Raw genomic sequence first — 24,595 nt, 5'->3', positions numbered from 1 at the left:
TGAAGACAAAAGCCATTCTGTGGTCCTGACCCTAAGTTTCTAAGTTGATACATTTAAAGAAAGGAACCAACAGGTGTGTTTTGAAAACCATTTCAGGTGACACTAATGCACCCCTTAAGAAATGTTCTGTGAAGAATATGATTCCAGAAGAACACTTTTTAAAGCACTCACATTACGAAAAAATACTGAGAAACTATGAGGAAAACTCCTTAGGCAATGAGAGAATGCTAGACTTAGAACAAAAAAGAAACTACTTCCAAGGGACATCAGACCACATTAAAGTAAAAAGCAATTCAGTTACATTTTGTAGGGGCAAATGTATTCTTCAGCAATCCCCCACAAATACAGCCTAATCATCATCTGTGTAATCCCCATAATTATGGTCTAACCATTATTTTCTAAGGCTCAATATTTATTTACTAATTTGCAATTATGTGGGTTTTTGTTTGTTTGTTCATTTTTTGAGACAGGGTCTTGCTATGTAGTTCAGGCTGACCTTGAACTCAATACGTAGCCCACACTGACCTCAAATTCACAGCGGTCCTCCTGCCTCAGCCTCCTAAGTGCTAGGATTAAAAGTTGTGCCACAACACCCAGCCAGTTATATGTTTTTGACAGTATACATATAGCATTGATTTGATTAAGTTAATGAATTTTAGAGCAGTGTTTGATCAGTTTTTATTTTTTAAACCCTTACAGAATGACAATACCTAACATCTCCACATAGTTGATGAATTGTTTTCTACCACTCATCTGAGCCTCACAGCACAGTTGCCCAGGCTGGCTGCAGCTGCCTTCAAGCTCAACATGGGAAAGTGCTGGGAAGCTTACCAGTGGGTTTGTGAAGTGTCTTCCACTTCTACATGCATGCCTGCTCTGGAGGGCAGCACACTCTAGCACTCTGGAGACTATAGCACCTCCTGAACTGTACAGACTACAATACTAATGGAGCCTGAGCATCTCATCAGGACAAGAGAGTGGTAGCTTCGGCTCCTAGACCAGGTTGTCACTGTCTCTTCACAGCCCTTCACCACGTGTAAAATTGCTCACAAAATTGTAACTCACTCTCCCATCATTTCCAAATGGTAGACTTAGCATTTATTTCATCTAGGTATCCAGAATTTTGTAAGAATTCCAGAAAATTTTCCAATTTTCTACATGATAGAATGACTAAAGATGAAGAGCATTAAGGGGGGCACTGTATACAACACATACATGTATCTAACCTAAAATACCCTCTAACACTTGAAGTTTCAAGTTTTATTTACAAGGTTAAGCCCTGTTTTATTACTTCAATAGGTTCAGCATTTTGTACATCACATCCACCCAACAGAAGATTCCTAGCCGGGTATGGTGGTGCACGCCTGTAATCCCAGCACTCAGGCGGCTGAGGCAGGAGGACTGCAGCAAGTTTGAGGCCAGCCTGGATTACAAAGTGAGTTCAAGGCCAGCCTGGACTACATAGTGAGACATTGTCTTAAAAAAAAAAAAAAACAAACAAAAAACAGGATTCCTGGAATTGACTTATTTCCATGTGGCAGCACTACCCCTTGGGGACTTGGATCAATAAATTGTCCAGACTTCTCTCCAGAGCGGAGCCTGCCCACGCCCAGAAACAGTGCCAAGAAGGTGCAGAGACTTAACCTTCCAATTCTCTTCTCACTGTTTTGAACTATAAATAAGACCTTCTTCTTATGCAACACCGCAGTTCAGTATTTAGGAAGAAAAAGGGGTGGTGGGAGATAGCAGAATCTGGAGAGTTAGAAAATGAGAATACCAAAGGTACAAGCAAGACAGATTAGGAAGGATGACCAACTCCTAATCATTTCTTTGTGATCACAGGGTTTACAAAGCCCTTTCAGGTCCCTGCTGAAAGCAGGTGAACAAGGTCGGGACAGGGCTGGAGAGATGCAGCTCAGTCTACACTTGCACACCATGCCCGAGTCAGCCAAAGGCCATGTAGCTACAGCTGGTCCTATTTCTTCAGAAAAGAGCAATACCTCATAGATCTGCTTAGGCTTCTACTATGTACGGAGCACTTTGCCACGCATCCGGGAAACAAAACCCAGGAGCCTGCCTATCTGGGAGAAATAGACAGTAAGCGAGTGAATGCAACTACAGACAGTGTCACTACCATGGAAAGACAGAAAAGTGGAACAATAGGGTATGATGGGATGGCTGTAATCTGAGGCTCAAGGGTGAAAAGGAGCTGTGAGCAGCCTGAGGAAGAGCAAGTTTGGTGCATTCAAGGAGTAGGAAAGGGTGGTGCACCTGAAATAGGGGAAAAAAGAGGGCAGGAGTGGCCTGCAGTACAAGCTGGGATCTAGGGAAAGGTGTGGGTAAAGGAATTCCAAAGTCCCCAAAATGCTGAGTGTGTTTAAAACCTTGCATTTGGCAAACTCTCCCAGTAACAGAAGATGAGGAAGCAGCCCTGGGCCTAAGAATGCCCAACATGCAGAGCAACCACTTTCAAACCAAAAGTCATCACAAGAAAGGCATTTGTTATACAGCAACCCATCCACACATACATCAGATGTTATACACAGTAATACTTATCCTCATGAGCAGGCAAGCTTTCTAATATGTTTTTGGGTAATATAGGGGATTGAACGCAGGGCCTTCCCACTGAGCTATATCCCCAGTCCTTTTTTAATTTAATTTTTCATTTGAGACAGGGTCTTGCTAAGTCACCCAGGCTGAACTTGAACTTGTGATCCTCCCGCCTTAGATCCCAGAGTGCCAGGATCACAAGTGTGTGCCACCACACCCAGCTCCTACTACTTTCTACTGTATTTCATTTAAAACATCAAGAAGTCAGGTACAGTGGAGTACACCTGTAGTCCCAGCTACTCAGGAGGATACCAAGTTCAAGGTCAGCCTAGGCTACACAGTAAGATCCTATCTAAAAAATAAAAAAAAACAAACAACAAAATTATCATACTCCATTAAAGATTTACAACCCACCAGATGAACCACTGGCTTTAATGGCAGCAGAAAGAGGATCCAGAAGCAAAGGGAAGTAAGAGACCTGCCATCTTAACGCATTCTCTGTCACACACTGCCCAGGGTCCAACAGCAGGAAAAAAAAAGGAGACACTGGATCTGACAACACAGAAACTGTTAATGACTAAATAAGAACAGTTTCAGAGATGTGATGGGTACAGGTGTCAGATGGGAAGTGGAGGGTAAACAAAAGACGTGGAGGGGCTGGGGATATAGCTCAGTAGTGTAAGCACCTACCTGGCAAGCGCAAGGTCCTGAGTTCAATTCCCAGTACAAAAAAAAAAAAAAAAAACAAATCATGGAAAAGTGGAAGGAACTGAACAGAGGATAAAAGCAAGGGACTAAAATGACTTTTGACGGGGCAGTACTGGAGCTTGAACCCAGAGTCTTCACACTGAGCTACATCCCTAGCTCTTTGAAAAATTTTTTTTTAAATTTTGAGACAAGGTTTTGCTAAGTCGTTAAGTTGCCCAAGCTGGGCTCAAACTTGCAGTTCCTCTTACCTCAGGCTCCTAGAGTGCTGGGATTACAGGTCTAGGCCACCATGCCTGCTTTAAATGGGCTTTTATTAGAAACAAAAAATTAAGGCCCATTAATAAGAATACTGATATTATGAGCCTCTAGAAAAAACACAGCAAGTCTGTAGCATTTTACCCAAAAACGTACAGCCTCATTCCAATCAGAAGAAAACAGCAGACAAAACTGTGGGGCCACTTGCCACAGTAACTGACCAGCACTTTCGCAAGTATCAAGAGAACACAATGAGACCCATTCTGGGCTGGAAAAGACTAAGGAAAAATGCCAGATGCAATGTTGGGATCCTGGCTAAAGCCAGGGACAGAACAAAAGAAAACATCAGTGGAAAGAAAGTCTTTTGAAATTCTAATAAGGTCTGTGTGGTTTAGTTATTAGTACTGTACCAGTGGTCAATGTTCTAGTTCTGGTCACTGCACTGTGGTTATGTAAAACGAGAACATTAGCAAAGCTAGGTAAGGGGTACATGGGAACTCTCCGTACTATTTTGCAACTTGTCCCGTAAGTCTAAAATGTACTTGAAATAAAGTTAAAAAAAACTCATATAAAAAGACTGAAGTCAAGCTGCATGACAAAACTAAGTTAGTGATTCTGTATAACAGGAAGGAACGCGTTTATTACATTTCCCTTTGTGCTTTCCTGTGCTTTTAAAGCTTTTTCTGAAAAAGGAAATTAGGAAGAAAGCAGATACAATTGATTCTGTCTCAAGAAATCTTACTGGGGGCTGGTGGTAGAGCATTTGTTTAGTGGGCAGGGGGCCCCAGGTCTGATGCCCAGCAACTCCCCACGAAGAAAACCTTGCCAATAAAAAAAAGAAAGAAAGAAATGTTTACAGAAAAAAAGAGTATGTCAGGAGTGGCAGCAAAGATGGGGTGGGAGTAAAGAAGGCATAAGCATAGAACATTTCGTCACCTAGAGAAGGGGACTAACAAGGAATCAGACTCAAAGAAGAAAGCAAAGCCAAGGGTGGCATACAAGGGAAGAATACCCTTCAAAAGAGAGGGTCCATCGAAAAGCCAGTGCAGACAAGAAAGGCCTCGAGTGTCGATGGGGGACAGAAGATAAGCAGCCATGAAAGAAAGTGTTCTGGGCCTGGGAATGCAGCTTGGCAGGAGGGCATGTATCTAACAAGCATGCCTCCCTGGGTTCTATCCCCAGGATCACATTAAAAAAAAAAAGAATTAAATTCTACCATCCACTAAGGGTAGGGACAGTGAAGTCTGAAGAGCAAACAGAAACCTGAAACAGACTTCTAGCATCAGGAAATGAACATGCTCGAGAATGTTCTGAGGCAGTGAGGCTGCTCGCCCTAAAATGAAACTTGCCCTCACAACTATGTAATTCTTTTCTAGTAATGTTTAGCTGCAGATGCAGCCCAGAGGAAGCACACAGGTGGGCTGGGCTCAGTGGGGTAAGGATTTACAAGGTGTTGTGGTTTGTGTCTAGATGTCCCCTAAAACTTCACGCAGTCATAGGGTGGAGTGGGCATTGTTTAGTTTGTGATTGGTTCACTGTCTAATGTTGAGATTGGGGATGTGAGTGCTACATCCATCCTAGGGTAGGTAGCCTGCATACAATATAAGGGAGGAAAAGAGGCTTGTTCCTCCCTTTTTGCTCTTGTTGCTTTGCCTCCTGCTGTGTTGCCCCTGTGCAGTGTGCCACTCTACCTTGGAGCCAGGTGATTATGGACAGAAACCTCTACAAACTGTGAGCTAAATAAACCTCTCCTCCCTTAATTTTGGGCATTGGGTATTTTGTCTCAGCAATGAGAAAAGTAACTATGACACAAAGTGAGCACGACAGGAGGTGAGTGGAAAAATGAGCTGAGAACATGTGAAAGAAAAGGCCTGTTTGTGATGACAGAGCTGGGCTCTCAGCTGAACAGTCCTAATAGCAGGTGAAGAGGGCAGATGGACAGTGAGAGGGTGGCAGTGCCTAGACTGGAGGGCTTAATAGTAGCCAGCGAGTGGCAGCTGCAACTGTGCCAAAGTGGGTTGCAGGTCAGCAGGTGGTGGACTGTTAAAGCGGGCATGACAGAGGGGGCACACTTTCTGGGGATAGAAGTCTAGGGCACAGCCAGGGCAGTGGACAACAGATGAGGAATAGGAAGAAGTGGTTGTTAGAGATGAAACAGTCAGAATACCTGTGAGACAATTTGCAATATACCAAGAGCCCTTCCTCTAAGAAAGATAAGAAGCACTGCCAAATGCAGTGCAGTGAGGCTGGCTCACACCAGTTTATATCTCATGCAGGTGCAGAACAGACTGAATTACTTACTTGAAATTCATTTTCTTTCTGAGCTTGTTCGGATCCCTCCTTATTACAGGACCTCTATGAATGAGAAAAACCAAACACTTCTGGTGAGATGGAGAACAACAAGTGGACACTAACTTTGCAACCACCAGAACAGTCAGGGTTTACAGAACACCACAGATTTTTAACAAGGGCTTCTCAGCCCACCATGTCACCAGCATAGTCTAAAGGCACCAGCAGCCTCCAGCACTAGTACCAATGCCTCAGAAAGTGCTTCATCTCTTTACAAGAAAAGGGATGTGCCGTTGAGACCAAATAGCTGCATGTCTCACAGCTGTCCCTATATACCTTTCACAATTTCATTGTTAGGAAAGTCGCTTGAGTGCAGGCCTCCAATTGGGCCTTCTAAAGACAAGCATAGGCTGAGGCTCTCATCAATTTAGCTAGACGGTTCTTTCAAGTCAACCCACCAGGACAGGAGCATCAACATGCCTGTGGATGGCCATGGTTAGCACAGAATGCGGACAGAGGAGACCGCACTGTGCAGGCAAGAAACCGGGCACAGGCTCTGGGCATCTGCCACTTCTTGGACTAAGCCTTCTCATTAGGTTGACAATAGTCCAATCTGAATTTGTCCTCAAGCAAAAAGAGAATTGTGTGGCTTTAATAAAGTTCCTAAAATCATCTTATATATGAATATATTAAGAGTTACTTTTACATCACTTTCCTCAATGAAATTGCAAATTAATGGTAACCAGCACTGTAACAGTAACAACATACTAGATTACCAACTACCACAAGCAACTCTTAGCCTACATTCTTTCTTCATGGCACAGATCATGTATTTCCAAAGCAACCCCCCACCCCAAGTACTTTAAAACTCTATCTTTAATAAAGGAATGGGGAAAAGTTAAGTCAGAAACTTAAGGGTCATGTCAAAATTTTATACTCAACTATTGCCTCTAAAACTGTTATTTGTTACAAGTAAACTAAGTCTGCTTAAACCAGACCCAAGAGGAATCCCATAAAGGAAACCTCTTTAAAAGAATTTAAGGTAAGAGATTCTTGAACATCCCGTGAAAAACATACCTTTCCATTCCACAGCTTATCAAAAATACCTGTACCAAGGGTGGAAAGTGTGGACAGGGGAAAAAATGCCATGTTAAGCAACACCAGCTACTCTAGCAGCATTCAAAAAACCTCGTGATTTAAAGCAACCACTCTCATTCATCATACACCAAAATAACATTCCAGGCATTTCAATGCATGTTTTGTATAAACAGTACATGTCTATAAACAAATATCCATATTCATAAAGCTATCTGCAAAAGGCTTCTAATGTTTCCACAGACACATACTCAATAATATCTGTAATATATAGCTAAGTATATTTGGTACAAAGTACAGAAAGTACAAATGGGGATACATGATATTTTCATTTGTGTAATCTGCATTTTTCTGATGAAAAGATGTTACAGGTTAAATCCCATTACGATGAAAGTTATAAAAATTAAAATATTACAAAAACATTCTAGACACTTGCTGATGTATGCTATAATAAACCCTAGGGAGAAGTGAGTCACCTGAATAAAGATTTTTCACTCCCTTAACTCCAAAACTCTCTCATGAGGAAATGTACCTTAGACTTATGCCTCAGTGGTCAATGAGCAGGAGCTTCTCCTTCTGCTGATGTTAGTCTTCCAGCAGAGCCCCGAGCAAATCCTGATGCTTGCATGGTAAACAAAAGCTCCAGCACTGTGAAGCACAAAGCAAACAAGCCCAAGGAGCAACCTAGTATGGTGGGGGCCTGGGGCAAACTTACATCTGTGTTTCCAACAGTAAGAAAATTCGCTGCAGTGTTGATTAGGACACTGAATGGGACTGACATGCCCCTTAAAGTCTTTGTGCCCCTGACAAGAAAGTAAAGAGCAAACAATAGCTCTGTAATCTGATACATTACATATTACTATTTTGTACCAAAAGTTTTAAGACAAATAAAAAATTTAGGTGTCCTACTGAAATGTGTAACGGGATTTGACCTGCACCAAATTCTAAATGACTATGGTTATTCCTATGCTGTTATTGCTCTAACTGTATCTTCTTAGGGAGATACAGTTAATGGGTTATTTAGCTAACAGAAGTCCCTTTCCTTGTCTAATGGTGCTCTCAAAAGCAAATCATTTTAACCCAAAATTACAAACTGGCTTATAGTTAGTTACAAGGTCACTCTTTAGCACCAGAATACATTAGCACTAGAAACAAACATAAATTCCATTAATTATTTCTCCACTCCTGCCCACCCCTTTCACCCAAAATAAATGCATAACTTACATCATAAGAGCACCATTGCAAAGGCAAGATGGACTTCTGCAATATGCAGCCCTGAGTTCTGTTTCCTCAGTACAGAATGCCCAGGCTCCCTAGAGCCTGCAAACAAGAAGAGTACAACCAGGAAGCCTCAAGCCAGGAAGATGTCATGAGAAAGTTGGAAGAAGCCTCCTGATGTGAGTCAAGTAGAGGTCTATTCACTTTGCCAAAAGAGATCACAGATATTTTCTGTCCAGGAAGATAGGAAATAAAGTATATTTTGGAATCACTTAGATTTTACTCAGTGATACAAATTTATTTGAGGCAGGCAGTAAAATATATTGTACAAATTATTTAGCATAACTTCAAACTTTCCTCTAAGTTGCAAGCTAATAAAAATTCTTATATACAAGTATAAAAATATTACAAATTTGAACACTAGTTATTTTAGTAGTAAAGTATTATTTCATTTGTAGGGAGGTACTGGGGACCAAACCCTGGGTCTCCTGCATGTTAAATTCATGTTCTACCACTGAGCTACATGCTTACCCCTAATTATTTTGATGTGAACATTACTGTAATCTTTTTTTTTTTAATATAGGGAACTGAACTCATGACCTCGTGTTTGCCAGGCAGGCGCTGTGCCACTGAGCTATATCCCTGGCCCATAGTAATTTTTTTTTAAAAAAATCATCTTATACATCTGAACTATTTATGTAAGAAATAATTTAATGTCTGGAATTTGCTTCAAAATAACCCTGAGGAAGGAGGCCAGGGACATGATGAAAGAAGACTGGTAAGGTGCGGAAAATGAACTTGGGGTTCAGTCTTCAGCTTACTTTTGTATTTATTTGAAATTACCCATAATAAAAAGATATTTAGGAATAAACACTGCAATTTCAAAACCTAAGAAACTAGAATGTCTCAAGTATGCATAAGACACCCAACTTTGTATGTACTGAAAAATACTGAATTGTACAACTTAAATAGGTGAATTCTATGTTATAAATTACCCCACCTCCACCCCATGGTAAAACTATGCTGCCACTGACTTCCTGTCAATTTCCTTCCTATTTTGGGTTTCATTTTCCAGACAATCTATTACAGTCATGTACTCATTAACCTGTGATGTAGAAAATAAAACAGGCTAAAGTAGTAGCAGTAATAAAAAGGGTACGTTAACATTTTAAAGTTTTTAAGTTACCAAAGATTTTTTAATATTTTTTTTATTTTTATTTATTTATTTTTTTATTCTTTGTTTTTTTTCCCAGTACCGGGAATTGAACTCAAGACCTCACGCTTGCCAGGCAGGCGCTGTGCCGTTGAGCTAAATCCCCAGCCCCCTACCAAAGATTTTAAAAGCTGAAAGATTTTGATTGTCCAAAAACTTTTAAACTTAAAATCTAAATTTCTAAAAGTCTAAATTCTGTCAGCTAGGAAGATGAGAGAATAGAGGATTTTCATTTTTATATGTGTCTATAATTTAAAAATTGCTTAAAAATGTGTTACTTTTATTATATACATATACTTGGGTTTTTTTTGTTTTGTTGAAACAGGGTCTCACTATGTAGTTCAGATTGGTCTTGAACTCATTATGTAGCCCAGGCAGGCCTTGAACTTGAGGTGATTCTCCTGCCTCAGCCTCCTGAGTGCTGGGATTACAAGCATGCACGACCACACCCAGCTTATATAATACTTATTTATTGGTATGAGATTTAAAATGTCACTTTTCTGATAAAATCGTATTTTAAGGCTCTGTATTTCAGTTTTTTATTTTCAGTGAGACTGTCAAAGCAGTAAATGACCAAGTTACAAGTTATTAGTTTTCAAAATATTCTATTTCAGACCTTAAAAAAGAAAATAAATAGGTAGTAAGACAGCTTTAGGGCCTAAGACAAGATTTCACTGATTAAATTTGGTGTTATGTAATTTTAGGATTTAAAAACATTTAATCATCAAATAAACTACCTTAATAAAAATTTTCACACTGGCCAATTTTTGGTTTTGTTTTGCAGTGCTAGGATCTGATCGGCCAGTACTCAATAAAAGACTCCTCTAAGAATGAGGGAAGTGGGTTTATGGCTAAACTTTTAGCAAAGTCCCATTTATGAGATGAAACAAAGTAGCACACTAGTTTTCCCTAGGGGTCTGAGTATATGAGGGTGTGTAGATATAAATAAATTACTACAGGTGGCCTACAGAAACTGGCATGAAGTGGCAGGTAGTTATTTGAAACATTTAAAGTGTCTTTAAAGATCCACTACTGCATAGGCTGCTCTTGGGACAGGCTGGGAAAAGTGGTTAACTCAGCCCCAAAGAATGAGACCCCGTCAAGAGCATAACAAACTGAGAATGCTATTTAAGAAATGAAATCCTGGGGCTGGGGATTTAGCTCAGCAGCACAGCGCCTGCCTGGCAAGCGCAAGGTCGTGAGTTCAATTCCCAGTACTAGAAAAAAACCAAAACCAAAACCAAAAAAAAAGAAAAGAAAAGAAATGAAATCTTTATCAATTCCAGACAATGCCATAATAAGGAAATACATACAATACAAATAATGGTAGCTGTGGAAACTGAAGTGATACAAATAAGTGTTTCACAGGACACTCTACGATATTCTCTTCTTCCCATTACCCCTTCCCTATCAAAAACAAAACAAAACAAAACAAAAAACCCATGGATCATTCAGCTACTATTTCTCTTTTAAAGGTGTTACATAAAATACAGAGTAAACTGGGGCACATGAGATTAATTCAACTGTTGGCCAGACTCAATTTCCAGAGCATCTAAAGTTTAGTTCTGGAAAAAAGCCTACCCCTCACTAGCCTGAGACTGTCTTTGCAGCAGAGTCCCAGAAACTCCAGGTCCTTAGCACCCCTGAGAGTAACAGGAGGAGCTGCACTGTTCTCAACACTAGAGGTGTGATGTTTGTTTAGTCCTGAAGTGGTATTGGGTTTTGTTATATGCAGCCTAGTCTGTGGTTTTGAAGATTTCTAATATTGACTCCAGTTATCTGACCACACATAACTCTCTAGGAGAGTTTTTCTGTTTATTAGGTTTTTTTGTGGTTGTTGTCTTTTTGAGACAGCGTTTCACTATACACTTCAGGCTGGCCTTGAACTCACTTTGTAGCCCAGGCTGGCCTCGAACTCACAGGGATCCTCCTGCCTCAGCCTCCAAGTGCTGGGATTACAGGCATGTGCCACCACACCTGGCTGAGAGAGAAGATTCTTAAGAAAGGGGTGGCACCTATCACAGTCCCTGGCCTAACCCTGCCAAGTTTCTACTGATCCTGCAACAGTGTTCCATCTCAGGTGAAGTGGGGCAAAAAAAGTGCAAGTGTCATGACTCCGTGGAATGCACAGCAGCCATTTGCAGCTCTTTCTTTGCAATGTTTTCTTCTCAGTGCTGTCAGGGTCGCTAATCTTCCTTCTCCCTGATTTTTATGAAAAAAATCCTATTCTTATTCCTTCTATGGTTTTTTAAAATAGTATTCTATAAAAATGTTTTACAGAACACATTAAAATGTGTAAGCTCAATGCAATGATTTTAAAGTATAGCTTATGTGATTAGTTCATGAGCACTTAAACACAAGTGTTTGTTTATTTATTTATTTATTTATTTTTGGTTTTTCTCCGGTACTGGGAACCGAACTCACGACCTTGCACTTGCCAGGCAGGCGCTTTGCCGCTGAGCTAAATCCCCAGCTCCAATCACAAGTGTTTAAACAGATAAGTGACTTCTAATAGTTTATGGTAGTCTCTATAGAATCTACCATCATCCCAAAGAACATTCTAAAAAACCTGACCTTTTTGAACATTAATAATATCAAAACAATATGACTCAAACATGGGTGAAGACTAGAACCTCTGAAAGGCTTCAGGTGACAAAAGCTAGTAGCTGGTGAGTGGAGGCTCAGGGAAAGAAGGCTCATTACAAGACCTTCTCAAAATTTGTCTGATCCAGACAACCTCATGACCTAGGATGTCTGGGACTTCCAAGGCTGAATAGCTTCCGCAGAAGCACCTGAGGCTGTCTCGCTAGCAATATTTTTCCAGGCCATATAGAGCAGCTCTGCTGAGGACTTGGGTACCCAATCAGCTAAGACATGCAAAAGTATACTAACTGATCAGCACAGAAAGAAAGTTTATTGCTAACTCTGACTGAAAGAGCTATAGATACATACGGTGTTTCCTTAATGCTAAAAGTGGAATGAAGGGAGAAGAATTAAGTACTTCAATTAAATTCTCAAGTTGAGGCCTACTATAAAGTTCAAAAATTACTAAATGTTTGTCATTTTCTACTGAGGAAACAGAAGAAAGGGATCTCATTTGCCTTGGACAAAAACCAAAACAAACCCAAAGAACCCCTCCACCCCGAAAAAAAAAAAAAGATATATTTATATATAACATTCTAAAATCTTAATCACTATACCTCTTTTTAAGCACAGCACAAACTGTAGCTGGTGCTACTTAACAAGCATTACAATTTTCTTTTTTAAAAGCATTTCTTGACTCCAAGAACTAAAAGAAAGAAATTAAAGCTGTAGAGAATGCTCCAACTTCAGAGGTCTCATACTATACCGTGAATCGTGTCTGTCACCTGGAAACCAGAGTGCTCCAGGCACGATCGCATGGACAAGCCTGCAGCAGAGAACACATGCACATACAGCTAAAGTGGTACATTACCCCCATCGCCCTTCACTCCACCCAACACAAGACATTCCTTCCCAGATTGGGGTGGCTGCAGTCAAGCCATCGTTCCAGAGACCAGAAATCTGCATTGGCTTCATGCTATAAATTCCAAACATTTAAGACCAGCAAGACAAGGACAGTTTGAATATGTCAAAATTAGACATAGTAGTCTGTGGTTTATTTAGTTATCAAAAGAAGGCACCAAGGCAGGTATGGATGGACTATGGACAGTAATTTAGCAACAATGGCGTGTGTATGTGAGGGAATATCAGCTAAGAAACATGAGGCTGGACAAAAGGGGGACACACAATAAAGGGAAAAAAAAGTTTTACTTCCAAGGGGGAAGTTTCTTATAAGAGTAAATTTAATTACATGATATTCAAAATATGGGGAGGGGTTTTTTTTTTTGGTTTGTTTTTTTTTTTTTTTTTGCCATAGTAGGTATTGAACTCAAGGCTTTCCCACTGAGCTGCATCCCCAGTCCCTTTTTATTTTGAGATGGGGACTCACTAAATTACCCTGGGTGGGCTCAAACTTGCAATCCTCCTACCTCAGCCTCCCAGAGTGCTGGGATTACAACTGTGTGCCATCATCCCCGGCTGCGGGTAGTGGTGGTGGTAATTTTTTAAAAACAGAGCCAACAAAACAATGTGAACTCATAATGATCCTAAGTGCAATGGGAGGGGGGGGAAGAGTTCATACTATTCAGTGAGGAGGGGCAGCTCTCCATTAAAAAGCGTTAGCAATCCTGATTTTGCCGTGAGTGTGACCTTAGTTCACAGAATTAATAAGCAATAGATTTCTCAGTAACAAATGCTTTAATATTAACTATCTGTGAACCACTCCATATTTTACTGTGGTTTAACTTTTAAACTGGAGATAAGAGAAAATAGGGAAGAGGGTATTTTGTTTCCTGGATTCAAAAAGGTCTGTGTCCCAAATTTTTCTTATTTGAATTACAAATAAATATCTGCGTTGTGCCTTGATGTCTTCAAGTATATTATGGTTAGTACTCAAACAAGCACTAATATTAGCCTTCTATTACCCAAAAAAACAAACAAAAACATTTTTCCAGACAACACTCAAGAGAGATCTTTGATGTGTGTTATAAACATTCATGCCTGTGAGACCGTTGGTAACGGCGAGGCCAATCTCTCCATTCATGCACAGAGGATCTGGCTTAACACAGAGTCACTGTTCTGACAGAGGAAGAGACAAAGCACTCCTCTGAGACTTCCGCCAACTGGCACAGGTTACATTGAATGAACAATACGTACTGACATTTGTGTCTTCCACAATTCATGATAAATAAGCAAACTGGTTATTTGTAATCAGCCAAACTTGCTTCTTTGAAAAGGCTGCTACTGGACGTTGCAGAGCTCATGTTCCTTCCCAGTATTAGAAAGGAAAAAAATCAAGTTACATTTATAGCTAGTTTTATAGTTTCAAGCTCTCTTGTAGCAATTACATCTCTTTCTACAAAAGCAAAAGCTGAAGTACTCTCAAAACTTCAATTAACTATTCTACGTTAGTTCACAGTAACTTCACAATTCAGTTTGGTTTTCATCATCCCTGCAATGAATGAAAATAGCCTCCTCTCTATTAAATTTAAACCTAGTTTATGTAAAACTGATGCTAAATTATATTGACATGTATTAACCAACATTTTTATGTTTAATAATTTCCTACAGATTGTACAGCTATGACTCCTGTTCATATTTTCAAAAGGACCTGCTCCTGTCCTTGTTAAACATGGGACTTTTCCTTAGTGCACTAAAACCAACACGAATTCTAAACAAAACTTCCAGGACAGTTAGAGCGTTTGCTTATGTCTCATCTCACACAAAATTAAGCGCCGTAAGAGACAGATATTTGTGGGACACAAACTGTGAGTGTGAACCTAAGCAGAAGGCTTTACCTTGGCTTTCTGGTACATAACCCTTAGAGAACTGCACCAAAGAGCAGTTATTTCACTGTCACTATGGAAATAAAGGAAATTAGACATCTCACAACATCAAAAGGAATAAATATGAGAAAACTGAGAAAATTTTAAACCAAGTCACTTGAAGTACTTCTACTTAATATTTGACTGTCAGAGGTAAAAAGTTCAAGAGCTTAAAATGAGAAGGAAAAGAAAAGTAGGGACATACTAAACTGGTCCATCTATAATTAAGCAAAACAGCAAAATACTCTGAGAAAATACATGGGCCTATCATTATGTGCTGTAGTCTTCAATTACCATGTTAAGGAAAGAGTAAACTGTGGCCCACCTTAAAGGCTACAGTGGCATTTACACAGCTGATCAAGGAGACACCAATTATTTCTGTACAAACACACATACATATATAGAATGTATGTGCTTTCTTATAAAGTACAGTGAAAAAGGAAAGCAAAACCATTTGAGTTATACTATATTTAATTTAATTGTCTTTAGCCCATACATTTCTTAAAGTAGTAGGATTTATTATATGGGTCTCCATATTAATTCCACCACATGTCCTATTGCAAATCCTGATAATTTACTATCAATTCTGGCATTTTAAGAACAAAGGCCTCAATATAGGCCATAGATATCTCCTTTCATGATAGCCCAGATTCATTTCAAACAGTTGATCATAAATCAGCAATTTGATTGCACCCATGCCAAGAATAAGTAACAGAAATTTGAAAACTGAGCTAAAAACCTTTGAAAAGCAATTTACTCCATATCAAAATCCCTGGCGCACTGTTGTAGGAGCTGTCACAAGAGCTCAACTTTTATTTTACCTGCTCATATCTTACTTTACTTTCTTTCTCTACCACACCATTTCAGAGTCCCTGAATTTGGCTCCTCTCCTCATGCTGTCACAGTATTCCCAACAACCAATCGTCTACAACAGCCATTAACATTTGAAACTCTCAGGTGGCAACAAGTGTCCTTGTAGACTGCAAAATTTGAGAATGAAAAATTTTTCAATTTAAAGTGGTAAGTTCCATGATTTTACTAAATTTAAGTTTCAACCAAAAGAGCACACTTGAACTAAATTAGCTATTAATAATATACATTCCTACCTTGAAGCAAAGCTTTTTCCAACAAAAATGAGTTCATTTTTTAATAAAATAAGTTTTTAAGTTTAATAAGTCAATTGTGAGATTGCTAGACATATGCTGCTTATCTCTTAGAAAAATCACTCATTGCCTGCCTGTTCTGATGAGATGCTAGCAAGCATGATCTTCACTTTTCATCAGTAAGTGTAGCTTCAGGAAGGGAAATGGAAACTTAAACATTTAAAAGATAAAAGCACACTGAATAGCTAAATGTAGTAGAGTATTTGCCCCCAAAGTTAGAAAGGTTCATAAAACATACTTCATTCTATTTGTTTGGTAAGAGCTGACTCCATTTCAAGTAGCTTTGATTATTCTAGTTCTTTTTCTGAGTTATCCAAATTTTCTTCCGTAAAAATAAGTAAGAATATAGAATTCTATTTACACAAATTTTATTTCCAGGCATTTCTATTATACTTAACTACTATAAGGTAATACCTTCCAGACAGCTAAAATTCCCAAAAGATGAAGTATTAGCTGATAGTGAACCTTTACTGGAGGAAATACTGTCCCGTTACAGGCTGGGTTGCAGTTGACTTTTACAAAATTATTCATATACTAACCCAGCACATTCTAGAGCTAAGCTGTCCAATATAGCAATCATCAGCTACACATGACTTTCTATTTTAATTCACTAAAATTAAATTTTAAATTCAGTTCGCCAGTCACACTTGCTATATTTCAAAGTGTCACATGTGCCTGGTGACAACCATGCTGGACACCACAGATACAGAACATTTCAGAACTTCACTGCAGCACTGCTCTACAGCATAGAATTGACTCCTAGTTTAGTCTATTACTAAAAGGGCATAGTGTGAGTACTTAAATGGCTTCTATTTAAATTAGAACTAGGAACCAAAGCCTTATCAGAATTAAACAACAATCATATCACAATTTCAGGAGCTATTTATCATTCAAGTATTTTAAAAAGTACTGCTTAAATGCAAAATGCACAAAAGAGCAGAAGTGAGACTTAACTGTTACAGAATGTAAGTGGTCCTACAGAAAAAAAAGTGCTAAAAAGACTGATTTCATTAAAAGGTGCCAAAAGGACATCAATTAAAAATTATGCTCTGAAACAGCAATTTGATTAAATAAAAGAAACCAAACTGCATAATAAACACAAGAATCTTTCTGCTTATATATTTTCAGTAGAAGCCCGGTGTTTTATGTAGGTAGCCCTAGTTGTGCACCAGTACCTAATAACTGACTTCAGATGTCCTCAGCAATGTACAGCTCCAAATATTCTAACATGTTTCCTGTACTTCCAGATCTTAACCACTTTCACAGTTTAACACAGTCAAGGAAAAATTACCTAATGAAAAGATTCATTCACATTATGACAATTTAACCAATTAGATTATCAATTTTTTTATACATTTAAGCACAGAATCAAGTATCACAGACATGGACATGACCTGCTTTTTATTTTTTATTTTTTTATTTTTGGGGTTCTTTCAAGACAAGGTCTTGCTATGTAGTTCAGGATGTCCTTAAACTCACTATATAATCCAGGCTGACCTCAAACTCATGGTGGTTCTCACACCTTAGCCTCAGCTTTCCAAGTGCGTGCCACCAAGTCTGGCATGATCTGCTTTTTTAGACTGAGTTGAAATAGACTGGTCTCTTAAAAAATTTCATCAGAAAACTGTTCTTCTCTATTTTCTGAAGATACTATCCACGAGTAAAATGGGTATCAACCTAACAGTGTTATAGGTATGATCAGTGAAATGGGGAAACAAAAAAAAAACTCATTTTGGATATCCTGTAACTGGATAAAACAATTCCAAAAAAGGTATTTTAATTGAATTCCAAAACAATACAAAAAAAGGTATTTCAATTGAAAATTAAATTGGACTAATACAAAAATTTAGAAAGACTACAAATCTAGTATATTCTAATAAAGGTATCTCAGAGAAATCGTTAACAAAGGCAGCTGCAGTGAGAGCATACTTTGTTAAATGGAACTATTTTCTAAAATGTTTTTGAGTTTTAACTAACACATAATAATTGTACATATTTATGGTATAAAATCTTTTTGATTATGCTACAAAACGATTCTTTCTCCACATTAGAATTTTACAATCTAAGTCTGAACTGAAATTTCACTGTAGAAAATCCAAGCAAGCACTATAAGACTTAACTAAAATTATATTTTCTTTAGATGCAAAATGACAATACTTGTTTCACTAATATTACTTGTTTTACGAATATACTAAGTACTAATATTTACTAATATAAACATGAGTTAATTTAGAATGTGAATAACAAACCAAGTTTTGTACAAACCAATTAAAATAAAAGCAGTACATTTAAATATCTTTAGTATAACACTAAAGTATTTAGAATCTCTTTCCAGGATCTTAGGAAAGAAGATCAGAAAGGTCAACAACCCCCCCTCCCAAGGAGCCCCTGAACTCACCATTTGTAAGATGGCACCATACAGTCGCAAGAGCACTTTCCGAGGCTCATCACCCACCGAGGCTGTGGTGTCAGGTAGGGAGCACTGGAACAGCATGTTACTGAGGCCACCCCTGTTGGAATCAGAAGATGGTGAGGACTCATGTTGTGGAGATGAAGTATGTCCCTTTCTTGGTAAATACATACAGAAGAGAAGTCAGGGTTATAAAAGAACTGTTCTCATCTAAGCTCCATATATTCTCTCAGGATACGTGGAACATGAATGATGAGCTCCACTTTTCAGTTAATTCCATGAGCCAAATTAAAAACAGAAATGCCCAATCTGTTCTTCTAAGCATAGAGGTGGGGAGTTTTTGTTTTTGTTTGTACACAAAACTGCCAGTGTATACCTACAGAATGAATGACAAGAACCTCCTCAGCACTAGGAACAGGACACATAATCCATCTCCTTAGGCTCATATTCTTTTAGAATCCAAGATTTTCACTATACAAGCTCATCTCCTGAGCGGTTTTTTGTTGTTGTTTTGTTTTGTAATGCTGGGAGGGAACCCAGGACCTCGTGCTCAAGCTAAGTAAGTAGCAAGAACTCTACCACTGGGCTACACTGTCAGTCCCTCCATTATACTCTCATAATCACTCTATAAAATCTTGGGGCAGGCCAATGTGCTAGTGCACACCTGTAATCCCAGCCACTCAAGAGGATCAGGCAGAAGGATTCCAAGTTAAGGCTAACAAAAATCTTGGGGCAATATTCAAACCTTCACCTCCAGGGCTTCCCATTTAGTATGTGGTTCCAAGACCTACCTTTTCTCTGCTAGTGTTACCAAAAATTCCTCAACTGATTTTGAGTCTCTTCAAAAATCTTGCAACATTAACTGGTTATTGGAGCTCTCCATGAAGCCCAAAGAGACCTCAATATCCTACAATCAAATTCAGCTGTCTACTAAGACCAAAAGCAAGTTACAGAGCCATTTACACAGGAAAGCAACAACCTGGGGACAAATTATCTGCCTGTGTACAAAATGATCAGGTATCGAAGGTTAGTTATGCAATAAATGCAAAATACAAAATACTACACAATGAGGAATTACAGATAAGAGGTACTTCAGCTGTGGTAGACTCAAGAGTCTCTAAATTCTATTCTTATCTAGTCAATAAATCTTAGCAACTATTTACATAAGAAAAGCACCGTGGTAGAAACCTGGGCAACATCAGAATCAAAACATGAAGCCACATACCAGTAATCCCAGCACTCTGGAAGGCTGAGGCAGGAGTTATATGAAGTATGAGCCCAGCTAGGGCAATTTAGTAGTGACTAGTGTGACCCTGTCTCAAAAAATACTGGTGGCTCAGACCAGTAATCCTAGCACTCAGGAGGCTGAGGCAGGAGGACTGTTTCAAATTCGAGGCCAGATTGGGCTACATAGTGAGTTCAAGGGCAGAACCACATAGCAAGAACCAAAAATAAAGCAATAAATAAAAGAGGGACAAAAAATTGAAAAATAAATAGCTCAGTGCCAAGACCCTTAGGTTCACTCTCTAGTACTGCAAAAAGGAAACCCAGTGGAAACATGCTCTGGTCCACCCCTTCAGGAAATTTCTGCTCTGCTAGGTGCAGTGGTGCACACTGTAAACCTAGCAACTGTAGAGACTGGGGCAGAAAGATTAACATTTGAGGCCAGCCCAGGCAATTTAGCAAGACCACGTCTCTAAAAGGGCTAGCTAGAGATGTAGCTCAGCTCCTGGATTGGATCTCCAGTACTGTTAAAAGAAAGTAAAGAAGAGGAAGGAAAAAGAAAAAAGAGAAAAACTTCTAATGGAGAGAAGACAAAACTCTAAGAAACAGCACAAATTTATCTTACAGTTCTAGTGTTCAGAAGTTTGAAAACAAGGGTTTACTTATTTATTTATTTTTTGAGACAGGGTCTCACTATATAGTTCAGGCTGGCCTGGACGTACTATGTAACCCAGGCTGGCCTTGACCTCATCGCAATCCTCCTGCTTCAGCCTCCCAACTGCTGGGATTATAGGCATGCGCCACCACAGTTGGCTTGAAAACAGGTTTTACAATGGCTAAAATTAAGGGATTGGCAGGGCCGTAGATCAACACACACAAGATACTGTAAATGGAAAAAGATGCTGACTGGGCCCTAATAAGGGCTTTCAGTGGGAAAGGAGGATCACTGTTTAATGGGGATGGAATTTGAGTTTGAGAAGAAAAAGTTCATGTACATTACAACAATGTGCACGTGTTTAACACCACTGAACTATGCATTTAAAAACAGTTAAAATGGCTGGGGATATAGCTCAGCGGCACAGCACCTGCCTGGCAAGCATGAGATCGTAAGATCGTAAGTTTGATTACTGGTACCAAAAAAAAAAAACAAAGAAAGAAAGATTAATTAATTAATTAATTAATTTTTTAAAAAGTTAAAATCGTAAAACTTCATGGAGTTTGAGGTCACACTCAGTAATCCAGCCAGACTTTCCTCTTCTCTCCCTCTTCTCTCTCCCTCTCTGAGTGTGTGTGTGTGTGTGTGTGTGTGTGTGTGTGTGTGTGTTTGTGCGTTTTACTAGAGATTGAATGAACCCAGCAAGGGCCTTCAAACTGAGCTACAACTCTTTTTTGTTTATTTTGAGACAGAGCCTTGCCAAGTAACTAAATGGCCCAGCTGGACTTGAACTTGGGATCCACTGGCCTCAGTCTCCCAGAATGCTGGGATTAAAAGCATGTGCGACTATGCCTGGCTTCTTGTCTGTCTTTTTTTTTGTGGTATTAGGAATTAAATCCAGGCGTGCTCAGTTACATCTTCATCTCTTAAATTTTATTTTTTCAGACAGGAATTCAGTAAGTTTCCCAGGCTAGCCTCAAACTTGTTATCCTCATTTCTCAACCTCCCAAGTAGCTGGGATTACAGAATCGTGCCACTACTAACAAGACCTTGTCTCCTAGAAAGAATAAAGTGCTAATAGATGCTATATGCTACAACATGAATCCTAAAAACTTTACACTAACTGAAAGAAGCTATTCGCAAAACTACATATTATGTGACCACATTCATATGAAATGTCCAGAACAGGGAATCTACAGCAACTAAAAGTGCATTAGTGGTTGCCAGGGACTAGGATGGGCTGGGGGAGGCAGGAGGTGGCAACTAAAAGGGACAGGGTTTCTTTCTGAGATGATGAAAATGTTCTACAGTCAACTGTGGAGACAGCTCCATGTATCTGCGAACATACTAAAAGGCACTTAATTGTATACTTTGAATGAGTGACTATAAATGATACAGTAGTGAACAAAGCATAATAAAGCTGTTTTTAAAAAAAAATGTGATTTTTTTTTTCTTAACCAGTTAAAAAACTAAGTGTGTTTCTAGACAATTTTCCCCAGATTTAAATATGTCATAATTAAGAAGTTTTCTGCAATCCCCAGGGCAGCAATTCCTCCAAGTAGTTTTTCAGAATCCCTAGCCACTTCCAGTCAACAACCAACATGGGCTTCTGGTTACCAAGCAACAGGACAGGGATTATATCTGAGTTAAAAGCCCTTGTTTTTTCTTCTTGTCACATACTCTTGAAGCTCAAATAAATGCCAGAGCAAACAGATGAGCTACTGTTCTAAACTGTGTGACTTGATTCGAAGTTTGTCCCCTACTCCCACACAGAAGGAAGGAAGGCTGGTTGGCCAAAACGAGCTCATAACCTGGAAATCCTTCATCTATTGTGTTCTCTGCACTCTCTCTGGCTCATGGGCTTTAATGACTAAGCTGTCAATGACTGTTTAGTGAAAGCCAAAATGAATGAGGCAAGGTCTTTGGCACCAATGCCCAAAACTGCTAAAAAAGAAAAAGCCAGTGAGCAATGAGTCACATACTATGACTAGGAATAAGATGATCTAGGTGTACTAGGCAATGTTTGTAATTCTTCTAATAATCTTGCTTTTTCTTATTTCACACTTTCTCTTCAGCAATTTAGTAAGATGCTGTCTCAAAACATACATACATACATGGTTGGGAACATAACAATGTGAAACCCTGGGTTTGATGCCCAATATGCCCCCTAGAGAGACACACACACAAAACAGGCTTTGAAGTCTAGTCCAGAGGGAGTCCTGAGTCTGCACAGATGATCACTCTGACCTTGGCCGAATTACTCAATACCTCTAAGCCTAAAGCAGAGGAATTTAGTAGAGATTCTTGTGAGGATCCCATGAGAAGTCAGCTGTTCATTATGAGTATCAATTGCAGAGCAAAGGTTAATTTTGAGAGGTCACAGAAAGAAGAGAGTAAAACTTGGTCTCAAGTCTTCCACTCCAGGGTGGCTCAACCTCAGCACTGCTAACATTTGGGGCAAGGAAGGAGGTGGCTACCCTCTGCAGGAGTTCAGAAATATCCCCGCCCTTTATCCACTAGATGCCAGCTGTACCTCTATAGCATCATGACAATCAAATCTGTGTCCAGTCATTATCATGTCAGGGGGAGGGGCAAAAATCACTCCCATCTGAAAACTACTCCTCTGACTTTTTAATACTTTCTCTTCATTTTTTATCTATTTTCTCCTCCCCAAAATTGAAATGTCAATCTATCTCTAGCTTGACTTCCAACTCAATTTTTTCTTATCTCTATCCAACATAATGTCCTCTTGCTGATTCACCTACAACAGCAGTACCCTTTCCTATGCACCAAGGCTCTAAACTCTTCCTACCTCCAAAGCCAGGTCCTCTCCTTACCTTCCAAATTCTTTCCTCCTTTAAGGTGATCTCCTGGGGACAGAGCTCAGTGGCACAAGCGCCCGCCTGGCAAGCACAAGGTCCTGAGTTCTATTCCCAGTACCAAAAAAAAAAAAAAGTGTTCTCAAATGCAAGTCCTCCTTTGTGCCCTACATTACAGCAGCCTCCTCTCCTAATTCACAGCTTCTAGTCTCTCCCCCACCTCTTAGCTCTCCCCTAGGCCAACCCAAAACCATTTCCTAAAAGGCAAATTTCAAGCCCTTCTCCTTAGCAAGCTTGTATCTTAGTAGCCTACCTCTCTGCCTACTCTTCCCACTTGAAGGTCCTTCTATCTTTCAGGGTTCAATACTCCCACTTTCTCAGGTATCCCCTCTAGCCCACGCTGACCTCCTAGGGGTTGCTTTTTGATTGATTTGGCGTTAACCCCTGGGCTACTACAGTACTCCATAAAAGGAGTACTAAGCACACTGAATGAGATGTGTAAATACATTGTGAAAGAGGTGGAGATTACAATCTCAGTGTGGAAAGCGAAAGATAAATGTTGTCCCTAGGCACATACTGAATGGTGCGATTCTGGAGAAATCAACTGGAGGGAAATCCAGGAGGCAGAACAGGAGTCAGCTCAGGGGCTGACGCGCACACACACAGCACAGAGTAGGTACTGAAATGCCACTAGGCCGAGGGCATAGCTCTTCAGGAGGAGAAATCCATGCTTAGTATTTTGGAGGCCCTAAATTCAAGCCCCAGGACCAAAAGAAAATAATAACGTACTACTCAAACTTCAGCTTTTTAGCCGGGCATTTAAGATGCTTTGGAATGAGAAGGCCCAAGCATGGTGGTACACACATGTAATCCCAACACTCTGGAAGGCTGAGGCAGAAGGGTCACAGGTTTGAGACTAGCCAGGGCAGCTTAGTGACTTAGTAAGTTTCAGTCTCAAAATAAAAAATAAAAAGGACTGGATATGCAGCTCAGTGCAAAGGTGCTGGGTTTAATCCCCAGTATTACAGGCAGGAAAAATCGCTTGGAAAAAGCCACTTGATCCAAACAAACAAAAAGCTAAATTAGGGGGGAAAGAATCAATTCTTCAATCAATTAGTGAAATGAGGTTACAAGGCAGAATGCACCTCTAAAGTTGAACAGGCAGGCACAGAATGACACTCTCAGAGCAGAAACCTCCATGGGAACCAGTGGAGGGCAGGAAAATCTGTAAAACAACTAAAAAATTACTGGGTGCTCAGTGTGAACAACACAGTCCAAAATTTCAGGGAAGGCTAGGTGTGGTGGCCCCTGTAACCTCAGACTCCAGGAGGCTAAGGCAAAAGGACTGCAAGGCAGAGCACAATCTGGGTAATTCAGTGACTTACCAAGACTCTATCTCAAAAAATTCTGAACCAGGTGTGGTGCCACACACTTGTAATCCTAGACTCAGGAAGCTGAGTTCAAGGCCAGCCTGGGATACAAAGTAAATCAAGGCCAGCCTAGAATACACAGTGAGACTCTGTCTCAAAAAAAAAAAAAGGTAAATCAATTTATTTTAAGAAGGGACTGGGATAGGTAAATCAATTTATTT

The 24,595-nt window shown here is 39.6% G+C and overlaps 1 protein-coding gene across 2 annotated transcripts in view; it reads right to left on the bottom strand.

Annotated features, from left to right (window-relative positions):
- The window catches only part of Chka (choline kinase alpha), a 55,276-nt gene that overhangs the window by 17,013 nt on the left and 13,668 nt on the right, over positions 1-24,595 (bottom strand). The window contains exons 2-3 of one of the 2 annotated variants that reach the window (XM_005384285.2): positions 18,295-18,406; positions 5,815-5,868 (exon numbers count right to left, since the gene is read on the bottom strand). In XM_005384285.2, coding sequence (XP_005384342.1) covers positions 5,815-5,868; positions 18,295-18,406 — 166 coding nt within the window. The remainder of the gene's footprint in view (positions 1-5,814; positions 5,869-18,294; positions 18,407-24,595) is intronic. The other variant, XM_005384286.2, reaches the window with a different exon arrangement.

This window comes from Chinchilla lanigera, unplaced genomic scaffold, assembly GCF_000276665.1.
Source record: "Chinchilla lanigera isolate Chin_1 unplaced genomic scaffold, ChiLan1.0 scaffold00021, whole genome shotgun sequence".
Classification (NCBI taxonomy): domain Eukaryota; kingdom Metazoa; phylum Chordata; class Mammalia; order Rodentia; family Chinchillidae; genus Chinchilla; species Chinchilla lanigera.
The sequence above is the reverse complement of the archived record's forward strand: the minus strand, read 5'-3'. Positions and strand labels throughout refer to the sequence as shown.